Source organism: Elephas maximus, chromosome 10 (genome assembly GCF_024166365.1).
Source record: "Elephas maximus indicus isolate mEleMax1 chromosome 10, mEleMax1 primary haplotype, whole genome shotgun sequence".
NCBI lineage: Eukaryota > Metazoa > Chordata > Mammalia > Proboscidea > Elephantidae > Elephas > Elephas maximus.
In genome coordinates this window covers 114,140,198-114,153,095 of record NC_064828.1, presented here as the reverse complement: position 1 = coordinate 114,153,095, position 12,898 = coordinate 114,140,198, and the positions used below count along the sequence as shown (strand labels likewise).

The following is a 12,898-nucleotide window of genomic DNA, read 5'->3' as shown; positions in this document are numbered from 1 at the left end:
AGGGGAGGGGCCTATATGGCCCGGACTGCCCTCAGGCAGGGCCCATAGACCTCCCTCCCCGGCTCCTTCCCACCGGGGGGCGGCGGGGCGACTGTCTGGGATGGGGGAGGGGAGGAGGCCGGGCCCAGGGCCCTCCATTGGCGAAGTTGGGGGTGTGTGCTGGAGAGGGGGAGGGGCCAGACGCATATGCTTGTGGCAACCGTCCCGCCAACGGGAAATTGCATTACTGGGGAGGCAGGTGGCGCCTTTCTGCAAAGGAGCGGGGAAAAGGTTTCGGCCCCAGAATTGGGAGGATTTTGATGCGCCCCCCACGAGAGACTTAGAACACGCCCGTGACCCGGGCCCCTAAGTGCTGTGCAGCCTCCCAGTCTCCCGCCCCACGTGCGCACAGAAGGGCTTTTTCGGCTTCAGAGCGCGGCGCTCCCCAGCAGCACTGCCCGCAACCAGAGTGTGGATCTGTTTTGCTGGGTCGGTACCTGTGTGTTGCTGCAAGCGAGTTCCCCCTCTCTTTCCCTTTCTCTTCTCCAAAGCAAAAGCCAGGTCAGGAAAATTATCTACTTTTTCCCAGTGAATAAAGTCGCCTCGTTTGCAGGGGAAAGTTTTACAAGCCAATGAAGTCAACACGCCGCGAGAAGACCACACTGTTTAGGTTTCTTAATTGGCTGGCTTTGAACTGGCGGCGGGAGGGGGAAGAACTCGCTCTGGCCCCGAGGAGAACTTGATTTTGTGGGTCTACCAACCTCAACCTTCTGAGCTGGTTGCCGGGAGTGGGGAGGGGCCATCAAAGGTTTGTCCTGTTTTCCTTTAACTGGCAGGAAGAATGCAGACCGCTGCTTTCTTGCTGAGCCCAGGACAGGCGGCACCCGCCCCCCACCCCAAGGGAGGGCCGCTGGGACCCCTGGTTGGGGGTCTACACTCTCCAAAAAGTCTGCCCTCCCCGCAAAACGACTTTGAAACAAAGCCCCAGTTTTCTCCGCTGCCTCTCCAGGCTCTGTCCTGGCCTGAAATCCGGAGGGTAGATGTGTGTTTTGTGGACACTGCTGGGTGGTACAGATGTCCTCATGTGGGCCCCATCACTCAGGGCCCCATCCCTGCACCGGTCTGTGATCCGGGCTTGGGCTCATCTTGGGTGGACGCTGACATCCCCCCACCCCCACCTGCTGCCTGCACCTCTGAGACTGGGTTTCTCTGCAGCTAAGATGGCACTGGGCTTGGTTTGGTTTTTGGTAAGGCTGCATCCACACCTGCAAACCAAAGGCCCTGGAAGCCCCAAGGCCCCAGTCACACACTGCTTTGGGCTGACACATCTGAATACCTGCCTCCCTCCTCTCCTCTCTACCCCAGGAGTGGGGAGTTCTGGCTTCTCGCCTCCACCCAAATGAGCCTGGGGTCCCAGTGTCCACACTGCCTGATCCTACCTCCTTCCTCGCCGCCAAGCCTCCTGCTGCCCTGCACTGGGCAGGACTCCTCCTCCTGAGCCCTCCCAGGACCTCCAGATCAAAACCCAGAAGCCAGGGCAGGGGTTCTAGGAAACCCACTTTACAACAAAATAAGGTGAAGTCTTGCCTTCTGCAGAAAGGCTTCCCTCCACTGGGCCCATCTGGGTACCTGGAGGACCCCACTCTTGGTGACCAACCCCTCCATCACCTCGCCTTCTGGAAGCACCTACTCTCTGCACTCACCCCGGCTACCACCTACGGTGCCTGAGGTGGGTGTAGACTTGTAGGGCCTGAGGTTTATACAGTTGTGGGGGGGGGACTCTCTTAATGAATAAAGAATGCAAAATCACAACTACAACATTAGGAACAGAGCCCAGAAAGGGGCCTGGGCACAGTTGACCCTGAGTTTCAACTGTGTTAACCTCACCGGAAGTCTACCAAATTTTCCCAGAAGCATTCTCACACATTAGAGCAGAAAGAGACCCTGCTTGTCCTTCAGTCTAAGACTTGTCATTCTTCAACTTCCTAAAACCAAAAACCAAAACCCCCTTGCTGTTGAGTTGATTCCTATTCATAGCGACCCTACAGGACACAGCAGAACTGCCCCACGGGGTTTCCAAGGAGTGGATGGTGTATTTGAACAGCTGACCCTTTGGTTAGCAGCAGAGCTCTGAACCTCTGCGCCACCAGGGCTCCTTCCTAAACCCAGTATGTAAAAAATTAGGAAGGTCAGAGCTGCCAGGTGGGAAGGAGGTTTAGGCAGGAGGCTCCCTGCTCAGCCCTACCCCTCCACAGCCCTACCCCTCCACAGCCCCTGCCTGGGGCCTTCCTGCCACGGGGCTCTTGCACTCTTGCAGCTGTTGGAAACCACTGCTGTGGTCCCTGCTCACATTTCAGCTGTGGCAGCTCAGGCCCAGAGAGGGGAGGTTCTGCCCAAGGCCACACAGCACATCAGTCACAGGGCAGCGGCCCAGCCCAGCTTCCAGTGCCTGAGTCCCCCGAGCCTACCTCTCCCCACCCTGGGTCCAGCAGGCCAGCCTGCCTGTCACTACCTAGCTGGATGGGGTCACAGAGCCAGCCAGCTTCCAAGGCTTTGGACAGACGGCATCTACACGAAACTACCAGTGTGTGCCGGGTAAACGGAGGGCTGCTGTCCTGGCTCTTTCATCCCCTGCTACACCCTAAGTCCAGTAGATTCACCCTGAGAGTGGACATCACCCCTGGCCTGGCCAGGAGCAGGAAGGGGCTTGTGCCAGGCAGAGTCAAAGAACCATGCCCTCCTCTGGGGCCTGGGCTCACCGAGAGGAAGTGGTGAAGACCCAGCAGGACCCCCGTGCACCCCAGCCTGGAAGTCAGGAGGCCTAGTTTCCAAGCACAACGTGTTACCTGCGGGGTGACTGTGCCAGCTGCTAACCCTGGTTTCTTCATCTATAAAATGAAAGTAACATCTGATTTGCCATATCCGTTCCCATGCTGCCACGGTGAAGAGCCTGCCTGCTGGCTTACACCCTGGGTCCCCTACTCTTGGCTGTGTGACCTTGGGCAAGTAACTCAGCATCTCTGTGCTTCAGTTTCCTCTTTGTAAGTGAGGCTAGCACCTGCCCCCAGGGATGGCCTGAAATTGCTATGAGGAGTCAGTCAGCTAATGTTTGTAAAGCGCTTCCCCAGCGGCTGCCACGCACCAAGCTCTAATGAGTGTGTGCTCAGTTACAACTCAGTCTCTTGTCCTTTCCCAGTGATAAGGCGAACCCAGGGACACAGAGGGGACAGCCTACTAGCAGACCAGAGCCCACTCCTAGCCAGCTCTGGAGCTGGTGGTTATGTGTTAGAAGGCATGGAAATTAGCAACAACAACAAAAAACCGTGGAATGCCTAATAAAAAACTTAAGGCAACTGCTAACTATTTACTGTCAAATAAAAAGCCTAATAATAATAACCCAGGCTGAATGTTGGTTAAGTTCTCCCTGTTGGGGGCCCAGCTGCCTCCTTCTCTCACTGTCTTCCCTTCTCTTCCTTGTTCCTGAGTTGTTCCTGGGAGGAGGGAGCCCCTATAAAAAGCAGCAGCTCAATAAAGCCCTAGATCTTACAAAAAAAAATTACTCTGGCTGACCAGTACTTTTTCTGGTTTTTTTTTTTTTTTTTGATACAATAAAACTTTCAACTACCACTCAGTGCGAAATTCATGTTCCTAGCCGCTGAGACTCTATCGCTTCTGCTTTCTTTGTATTAGCAATGTGCTTTCAGCCTTTCATTTCCGTGGGAAGCCAGCGAGGCAGGAATTATCTCCCCCATTTTACAAGGGAAGAAACTGAGGCTCTGCAAGGCGAAAGGGCTTGCCCTGACCCAAGATAAGTGGGGCCGGACGCAGCCCTGCCAGGAACCAGTTATGTGAACTTGAGAAATAAGAGGACTGGTAGCCCGAGCCTCCCAGCTCAGACCAGGGTTTGGACCCCAACAGGGGCTCTCTACTGTTCATAACCACAGCCAACAATCCAAGCTGCTGTTGTTACTTGCCGTCAAGTCAATTCCCACTCATGGTGACCCTATGTGTGCAGAGTAGAACTAGAACTACTCCATAGGATTTTCAAGGCTGTGACCTTCCAGAAGCAGACTGCCAGGCCTGTCTTCTCAGGTGCCTCTGGGTACGCTCGAACCACCAAGGTTTCAGCTAGTAACAGAGTGTTTAACTGTCTGCACCTCCCAGGGGGACCTATGATAGCATACCTTGCCTAGCCAAGGTCTTGCCTCCTTTGCTGCCACAGCCTCTCCAAACCTCCATCAGGAAGGAGAAGAAAGTATATGAAGACGCTGCAGACTGTGGGTCGAGGTTCTCCTAGCTGAAGCTGCTGCATATGAACCGGTCATACCTGGGATAGGTTCCCTGTTCCACCTTGATGGGGGCTAGGAGTCATGCCTGCTTGACGATGGCTCTGCCAGCCAGTCAGACAGTTAGAATCCCTCTCCCTAACAGCCTCCAGACCCCGTGCTATGCAAGGAAACCAGACAGACACGGGTCTGCCTCTGACCTTGGGCAAGTCTCTTAACCTCTCTCAGCCCCAATTCCAAAGGGAGGTTAAAAAAAACAGTTGCCATCAAGTCACCTCCAACTTATGGCAACTCCATGTGTTACAGAGTAGAACTGTGCTCCATAGTGTTTTCTTGGCTGTAATCTTTATGGCAGCAGATTGCCAGGCCTTTCTTCCACAGCAGCTCTGGGTGGGTTTTAACGCCAACCTTTCAGTCAGTAGCCCAGTGCTTAACTGTTCATGCCACCTTCAAGTGAGGCTAGAAATACTTATTTCAAGGTTTAGGAATAAATTGGGATAATCCACAAGAAACACTTAGCACAGTATGGGGTGTCGGGCAGCCCTCTCCCCACTGCCCACCAGCCCTGCCCGAGCTCTGGGATCACCCCTGCAAGGCCAACCACCTGGCCTGAGCCTCAGCCACACCCCTCAGCAGAACACTTCTCCCTCCTCAGCAGAGACAGCACTAATAATGAACCGTCACGATTTAATAATAAAAAAGATAATCCATGCCACGACACACATGGATTTAACTAATCTTAATTTGGAAGGAAAATAACAACTCTAAATATATCAAATGCTTTTTTTTTTTTAAAGACAACCTGTGAGTGGGATTTATCTCCAGCTTCCAGCACAAGCAAGTTATTTCGTTTTTCTCACTGGCTGAGCTTACATACACATATATATATATAATATTATATATATATATATATTTGGAAACTCTGTGGGGCAGTTCTACCCTGTCCTATAGGGTCGCTATGAGTCAGAATCGACTCGATGGTACTGGGTTAGGTTGTTTTATATACATATGTATATGTGTATACATATGTATATATGTACTTTTTTTTTTAATTTATTTTACTTATTTTTAAAAGTCTGAAATGAACATTCTTAGAGCAGCGTTTAAATCCTCTGGTCAGAAGCCCTTTTTTGTCCAACACATTTTGGTTAGTGATGGGTCACTGGGACCCCAAAGCCCCCCACCCCGTCTATCTGTGTCCTGCCTGCTGCGCAAGCCCCCCAAGCCGTCCCTGGCCCTTCCTGGACTCCAGATGAAGATGCAGGCAAGGACGTTGCAGAAGGGAACGGCCTGCCACCTCCGAGCGGGGGGGAGGGGGCTCCGCCACCTCCTGTCACCCGCTGCGTGTCTCCTGCATGCTGCCAGAAAACTGACATTCAGATTGCAGGGGTGGGGGGCGAACCCATGACTGACAGCCACTGGCTAATTCCTCCCTGTTACAGCTTCGTTGGAAACCTTGGTGGCATAGTGGTTAAGTGCTACGGCTGCCAACCAAAAGGTCGGCAGTTCGAATCCACCAGGCGCTCCTTGGAAACTCTATGGGGCGGTTCTACTCTGTCCTACAGGGTCGCTATGAGTCGGAATCGACTCGATGGCAGTGGGTTTGGGTTTTTGTGTTTTTTTTATAGCTCCATTTGGTTATGGAGAGGATGCTAACACGCAAAAGGAGTTACCTGTGATCATGAGCCTTCCCTTCAGTAGCTACAGAATGGGAGTTGTAAAAGGAATCTGAAGGGAAGACGTAAGAGAGAGATCCAAGGTTAAGTGGTCAAGGTGTGACTTTGGAAAGCAAGCACTACACGCCAAGCTTGGGTTTCCAGAAGCTTCCGCTTCTCAAGCATCTATCTGACCACTGTGCTCCCTGACGGCTTTACACACCCCATCTTGCTTCATCCTCAGCATCACCACAAAAGGCAGGTGCAGAGAAGAAACAAGCCCAGAAAAGCCAAATGACTTGCTGGTGAAGGAGGGGGCCAGTGGGTGAATGAGGGACTAGGGTTCGGCCCAGCCACACCGCCCAAAACTCATGCTCCTCCCACCCCAGACCCCTTCCCAGGCTGAAGAGCTATCAGAGAGCTGTCACTATATGACGTCATGTAACCCCACGATGGCCAGTGGGCATCAGTCTTGTTCTGACGTCGTTTCTGGTGCTAAAACTCCCAGACTCCAGGGAAAGTTTTGTCCCGGTGATAAAGGTGAACCCAAGTTTAAGGAGACCTGTGTATGCTACTGGAGCCTTCGTGGCGCAGTGGTTAAGAACTCAGCTGCTAACCAAAAGGTCAGCAGTTCGAATCCACCAGCTGCTCCTTGGAAACCCCGTGGACCAGTTCTACTCTGTCCTATGGGGTTGCTATGAGTTACTCAATGGCAACAGGTTGCATATGCTACCAGCCCAGCAGAAGATGATGGAGCTAGGGAGAACAAAGACTGTAAGGGAACAGGGAGGGGGCTCGTCGTTACAGCACGCCGGCCCTGTGCCCACCAGGCACACGTATTTAAACTTCATTCTTAGGTACATTCACAGATGAGGACACTGAGGCTCAGAAGGCCAAGTTCCGTGCCCAAGGCACACAGCAGGCCAGGGACTCGGACTTGGGCTATGTTCTCTCCCCCTCAACACACAGCGTCCCTAGCACAGACCCTCAAACCCCCATGCAGGCCTCACTCCCCTTCCTCCCGCCCCTCCTCAGAACTCCCATCCCAGATGACACCTTGATCATGTGCGCTCTTCGCAAATCCTGGACCCCCTCTGACCTCCCTTCCCAGGTCGCTTACAAGTGGGCTGTGGCCTCCCCTGGGATGGATGGGTCCCCTGCTCTACCCAAGCTGGGTGGCAGCAGGGAGAGGCCCTAGGAGGGGACTAGGAGTGTCAGGCACATCCATGCAGATATGAATCCGAGCAGGCCAGGGACCTCCACCGTCCACAGCAGACGCTCAGGGGCAAGGTCCAGGTCCATGGTCAAGGGCAGGGTTGCTACCTGCTGGCACTCTGGCCATGCCCGTTATGGTGTGCCCACAGGCCATACCCTCATCATGCTGCCGCTGAGGGCGGGGCCCTCTTTTTTCCCTGCAGGCTCTGTGCCTCCTTCACAAGAGGGCATGGGGGGGTGCAGGGGAGAGGCAGGGGCAGGGTGCTAGGTTTCCGAATGAATGAATGAATGCTCTCCGGGAGACAAAGCTTCCTCTCTCCACTCTCCTACTTCCCTCCTCCCTTTATAGCCATCTCCAGAGCAACCACACAGACCCACACCCTGAGGTGACACCTGGCAAAATTCCCACAGGCATCACCCTGGGAATTCTCAGAGGTAGGAGAGATCCCAAATCCCAACAACAGCCCCACATCTCTAGAAGCATCTAGCAGCCAGGAGGGGCTGGGGACGCGCCTGGACAACAGGAAAGACGGGACCACCACAGGTGTCTCACCTCAGACTCAACCGAGCCTGGGCGGCCAAAGCCAGAGGCAGAGTCCCAAGAATTAATGGCCACCAGCTGACCAGCATCGGGGCCTGGAAGGGCTGGAGCATCCCCTGGGAGCCTCGGCTGAGAATGGGGAGCTCAAAGGCCTGTCTCGGCGAGGCCACGGGTGCCAGGGACATGGGCAGCAGCCATGGAGACTTCCAGAAGTCGGAGCTGAGAATGTTTGTGACCCCTAGCCCCCCTCTTAAAATATAAAGACTCAATTATCTTTGAGCAGCTTGCTTTACACGTGCACTGACACATTTATTTTACAATAAATAAGGGAACATTATCTGTGTGTCCTTTACTGTTGATCTAAACGGAGAAATGATAAACAGGGCTCGTCTACAAAACTGCAAGGGCTGGAGTCCTCAGAATTCAATTATGCTAAAATAATTAACACTCCCACCATATTCAATCACTTTATATGTTTCAGCTGCTGAAGTTTTCTTCTTTAATCTTTCCTTTTTTATTAAAGAGAATTTAAAAAAAAAAAAAGAAAGAAAAGTTGGTGCCAAAGTAGGAAGGGAAAAAGGAGAAGGGGGATTAGAAAGGAGAGAGCAGGACGCGCGGGTAGAATGGAATATGGTCTGCTCCGGCTGACACAGCATGTCGACGGTTTTGTGCCTTTGATTAAAATAACATTTTCAGTGCTTTGAACAAACATATCTCTTTAGACTTCTAAGGGATGATTTTACATATTTCTTCCCGAATGAAGAAATCCATTCGTCCAGTTGTTGAACAGAAAGGCCGAGAATACCTTTCGTCACACATAAAATAAAAATACTGTGGGCTGCTGCAGTATCAGAACCCCAAAAAAGGGAGGGGCAGAGGGAAGAAGAGAGAGGACAAAGAAGCTGCCGAGAGTAACCTGGCCTTTTATGAAATCATATTTAGCACCTTTCTTAAGCAAACCTGACCGAAGTGACCTGCAGCCTCAATTGGGAAATGCCTTCATGTGAGCAGAGGTTTCGGAAGTTTTCCGGTGGAGGCAGAAAGCCCTTCCCACTGAAACACAGATACAGGGCCTGAGTCTCCTAGGCTGTCGCCCCCTCATCCCAAAAGGTTTGATGGGGGCACTCAGAGCTGCCCTCCCTGGAGGGAAAGCCAGGTGTTCATACTGCTGGTGACAACTATTTGTCAATCATCAGACAAGGGAGAGAAGGGGGTGGAGGCCCCACCAACATGGACAAAAGGACCCTGCACCTCTCACACCTGCCAGCTCGGGCCTTAATTAAGCAGCATGGCTGGGGTCTGCAGAGCAGGCCGAGAAGCCAGTGTTTACATGCCTGTGGCTGCACACACCTCCCTGCCTTTTGCAACCTGGAAGGAGAGTGATGGATTTCACGCTCGTCACCCACCAGAAGGCCAGGCCCACAGGCTGCTCTGGCTTCCCAAGGTCTCCCACCAGGGTCTCTTGGCACGGACGTGCAGGCCACCATAACCTCGCCAAAGAGCAAGACCTCCGAGTCCCATTTTACGGGTGAGCAAAGTGAGGCCCAAGGTCACACGGCTGCCCTCTGGTGGAGCCAAGCTTGCTGCATTCCCCTCCACTGACTGCCACCTGGTGATGGGAGCCCCTTCCAGGGCTGTGCATCTCAACCGTGCAAATGGGGTGTGCTGGTCACACAAGGCTCACCCTTTTAGGAGCACCCAAAAACCTCAGTCCCCCAGCGCCCTCACTAGCCTCCAGGACCAAAACACCGGGGCGGGGGTCCATGCGCCAATTTTCCCAGCTGGCCACTGCCTTCATGTTGCAGAGCCAGAGGGGACCCCATTCAGGGAGCCCCTGCTCATTTTGTTCTCACATCAGCCCTGTTCATGGAATCACCCCTCCACCCCAGTGACAGGTGGAGAAACTGAGGCTTAGACCCAGGAAGTGGCCTGCCCAAAGTCCATCAACAGGACTTGAGCCCTTGTCTGCATGAACTCTGAGGCCTGTCTTGCTCCAGGACAGGTGGCCGCTCCTGGGGACCAGAGGCTGGCCAGGGCCCTTCTTTCTCTCCCCTGGCCTCCTGAGCTCAGGAGTGTAAACCAGGAGCAAATCCTGCCCCCAGGGAGCAGTGAGTCCCAGGAAGTGGGGGGGGCATGGGGGAGAGAGGATACAATGCAAACTCAGTGCATTGAGCAAACCTGGGTGGAGGAGGCAAGCCCGTGCCCAGGGCACAGAGGCCCCGACCCTGTCCTGCAGGTGGTGGGAACCGGCTGTCCAGATGGTCGGGCAAGCAGGCATGTGAAAGGGCGTGTCCAACCTCCCAGGATACAGCGTTCCAGCATGTTCCCACAAGCCCTCCCTCAGACCCCGCCTCAGCCCAGGGGACATCAGAAAGGGCCTCAGATCAGGGGGCCTACCCATCTTTTTACGGTTGGGAAACTGAGGCCAGAGGGAGGAGGAAAGGGGTGGTGAGTGCTCCCATTCATGAGCGCCTACGTGGCCCTGCCAGACACAACGGCTCATCTAATCCTCACACCAACCCGAATAGCTAAGTTTTGTTAGATCCATCTTACAGATGGGGAAATGACTTGTCCAAGTTGTGAAGCAGAGATCTGAATGCAAGACTGCCTGGCTCCAAAGCCACGGATCAGGCCAAGACCACCAGCAAAGCAAGGGCCAAGCAGACTTCTGAATATCCATGGATGAGGCCCAAAGCCAGAGACCCTCACCAAAAGCAAAGCTTGCCTCGGCCAGTCGGACTGCCCCGAGCCCCAGGCCTGTCTCCCCACCATCCAGGGGACCCTCAGAAAGGGTAAGCACCAGCCAGTGGCCCAGAGACCCTCCCAGCACCAGCCCCTGAGCCAGAGGGCAAGCCCCCGAGCAGCAGGGGTGAGGTGGGCGCGGTCCCGGGAGGCAGCATGAACGGCAGCCAGGCGAACGCAACGGTGCCTACCTGCAATGTTCTCCTGCTTGGGGCAGATGCCCTTCGTGGGCGAGAGCAGATGGTCATCTTCGTCAGGGGTGACCTGGATCCCAATCTCCACCGGTTCGGACACTTTCCTGAGCTCGGAGCGTGCAGAGGGCGGCGGGCTGCCCTTATCCAGACCCTTGTCGTAGCAGACACTTAGGCTGCCGCCACATTGCTTCTTCTTGTGCTCTATAAAAACCAGGATGTCCCCCAGGGGGAAGTTCATCTGACACTGTCCACAGGTGAGCAGGTCAGGATCGGGGCCACCCACCATCAGCCCCAGGCCACTGGGCTCCTCTATCTCCAGACCCTCATCTTCCTCGAGGATGGCAGCCTCCACATGGTCAGCCTCTGCTGGAGACAGAAAGGAGAAGGGGGGCAGAGAAGACAGAGATGGGCTTAGGCAATCACAAGCACCTGGCCTTCCCACCCTTCCCCACCAAGCTCACCATGTCCCCCCCATCATTCCTGGAGACGGAGGTCTCACTGTCCCCATTTGACGGATGGGCAAACTGAGACTCCTGGAGCAATGTACAGGCTCCCAGAGACTGTTGCAGAAGTCATGCTGATCAGGCAGCTTTCTAGCTTATTTTTGCCAGTTCCCAAGCGCGTGCACACGCACACACACACATTCTTGCACCCCAAGAGTTGGGCCATTGCAGCTTTTGCAGAGTACACTCTGCGGCATTGGAGAATCACTTCAGGAACTCGAAAAAATCCTGATGCCCTGGCCACACTCCAGACCAATGACAGAATCGCCTGCAGGACAGGACCCAGGATCAGTACAGGTTTTAGACCCCCGGGGCAAATCCGGAGGGGGCTGAAGCTGAGGACCAGTGAGCAGAGCCCCTCCCCTGCTCGGGTGCAATGGGGCCCTCCCTCCCCTTCCACCTTCCATTCATGCCCTCTCATTCATGCTAGTCCTACTCACATTCCTCCACCTCAGACCTGGCTGCACCCCAAACGAGGAAACAGAAACCCAGATGAGTGTCAGCGGCCCGTCCTTAGAGGAAGAGGCCCACATGTTCCGAAGGCAACAAGTGAGGCCCGGTCCACGAACGGATGGGAGCAAAGACAGCTCAGGCAGGCAGGACGCTGGCCTGCCCACACCAGTCCTGGTCGGCCTCACATTTCTTTGCTGACTTCCCAACACTCATCAACTCCCCGCTGTCATGTTTTGTTTGTTGGTTTTATTTTCACTCCCAAAAGAAAAAAAAAATTCTTCAGACTCCAAACGCATTTCTCACTCGGCAGCTCACAAGCCACCCTTTCAGTGGGCTGTACATTTTTATATTTCTCTAGCTGTCAATATATTTCCTTTCACCTTTTGGGGGGGGTGGTAGAGAGCAGAGGACCCACATATTTTGAAGCTAATAAATGCTTCCAAAAGCAGCCAACGCCTCAAGGGACAGCTGGAGGACTCGGCAGCCGAAAGTGTCATAAATAAGAGAAGGGACAGGAGGTTTCATATTTCCCTCTGGGGCTGGGCAAATTCGGGCGGGAGTTTTCCGAGAGAACCGTCAGTCTTCTGGGAGAAGGGGTGAGCCGCGGGTCTTCACAGAAGCAAGGGCAGCCAAAGGTCTGACACCCGAGGAGGTAGGTAGGTTTTACACTGTATGGTGTTTTGTAAAGGATCATGGAAACCACAGAAGAACAGGGAAGAGGACTAGAAGGGAGAGAAATACATTCTGTGAATGTGAAGTTACTGACAGGCCAGAGCCAAGGAACAGATAATTTAGGGGAAAATTCTGTGGCATCTTCCATCTACACAGAAATCACCATCCTGTGTTTTGTGAACACCAGCTTCTTCACGGCCCGTGCAAGCCCGTGTGTAAAACCGAATCCAGAAATATGATACGTGATATGCAATGTATACGCGTGAACTACGCATATACAAGGGGATGCGTAGGTATGCAGACAAGGGAAATGACAATGTGAGATTCTGCCTGCCGTTCTAAAAAAGCAGACAGAGCCCTCAATGAATTAAATGTAAAAATAAATGCATGTGAAACATGGCAGGACGAAAACCTCTCACCGACGGGGAAATCCTAAAACCTGTTGTCTGCGTATCTCTAACAAAAAGAACATACAAGGTAGGAAAACAGCCCTACAAAGCCATCCCAGAAACCATTAATTACACTTGAAAAAGAAATGGGAGTTTACTTAAAAAGGAGTTTGAAGACAATGCTACATAATTAATTTACCAATTTATTTTATGAAAAGATGCTTTGCCATGGTGAAAATGTAATCACAACCCTCACGCTGAAGGCTGGT

General features: G+C 53.4%; 1 protein-coding gene across 4 annotated transcripts in view; it reads right to left on the bottom strand.

Annotated features, from left to right (window-relative positions):
- The window catches only part of BCL11B (BCL11 transcription factor B), a 107,169-nt gene that overhangs the window by 81,644 nt on the left and 12,627 nt on the right, over positions 1 to 12,898 (bottom strand). For 2 of the 4 annotated variants that reach the window (XM_049897904.1, XM_049897908.1), the window contains exon 2: positions 10,610 to 10,978. In XM_049897904.1, coding sequence (XP_049753861.1) covers positions 10,610 to 10,978 — 369 coding nt within the window. The remainder of the gene's footprint in view (positions 1 to 10,609; positions 10,979 to 12,898) is intronic. The other 2 variants (XM_049897907.1, XM_049897909.1) reach the window with 1 other exon arrangement.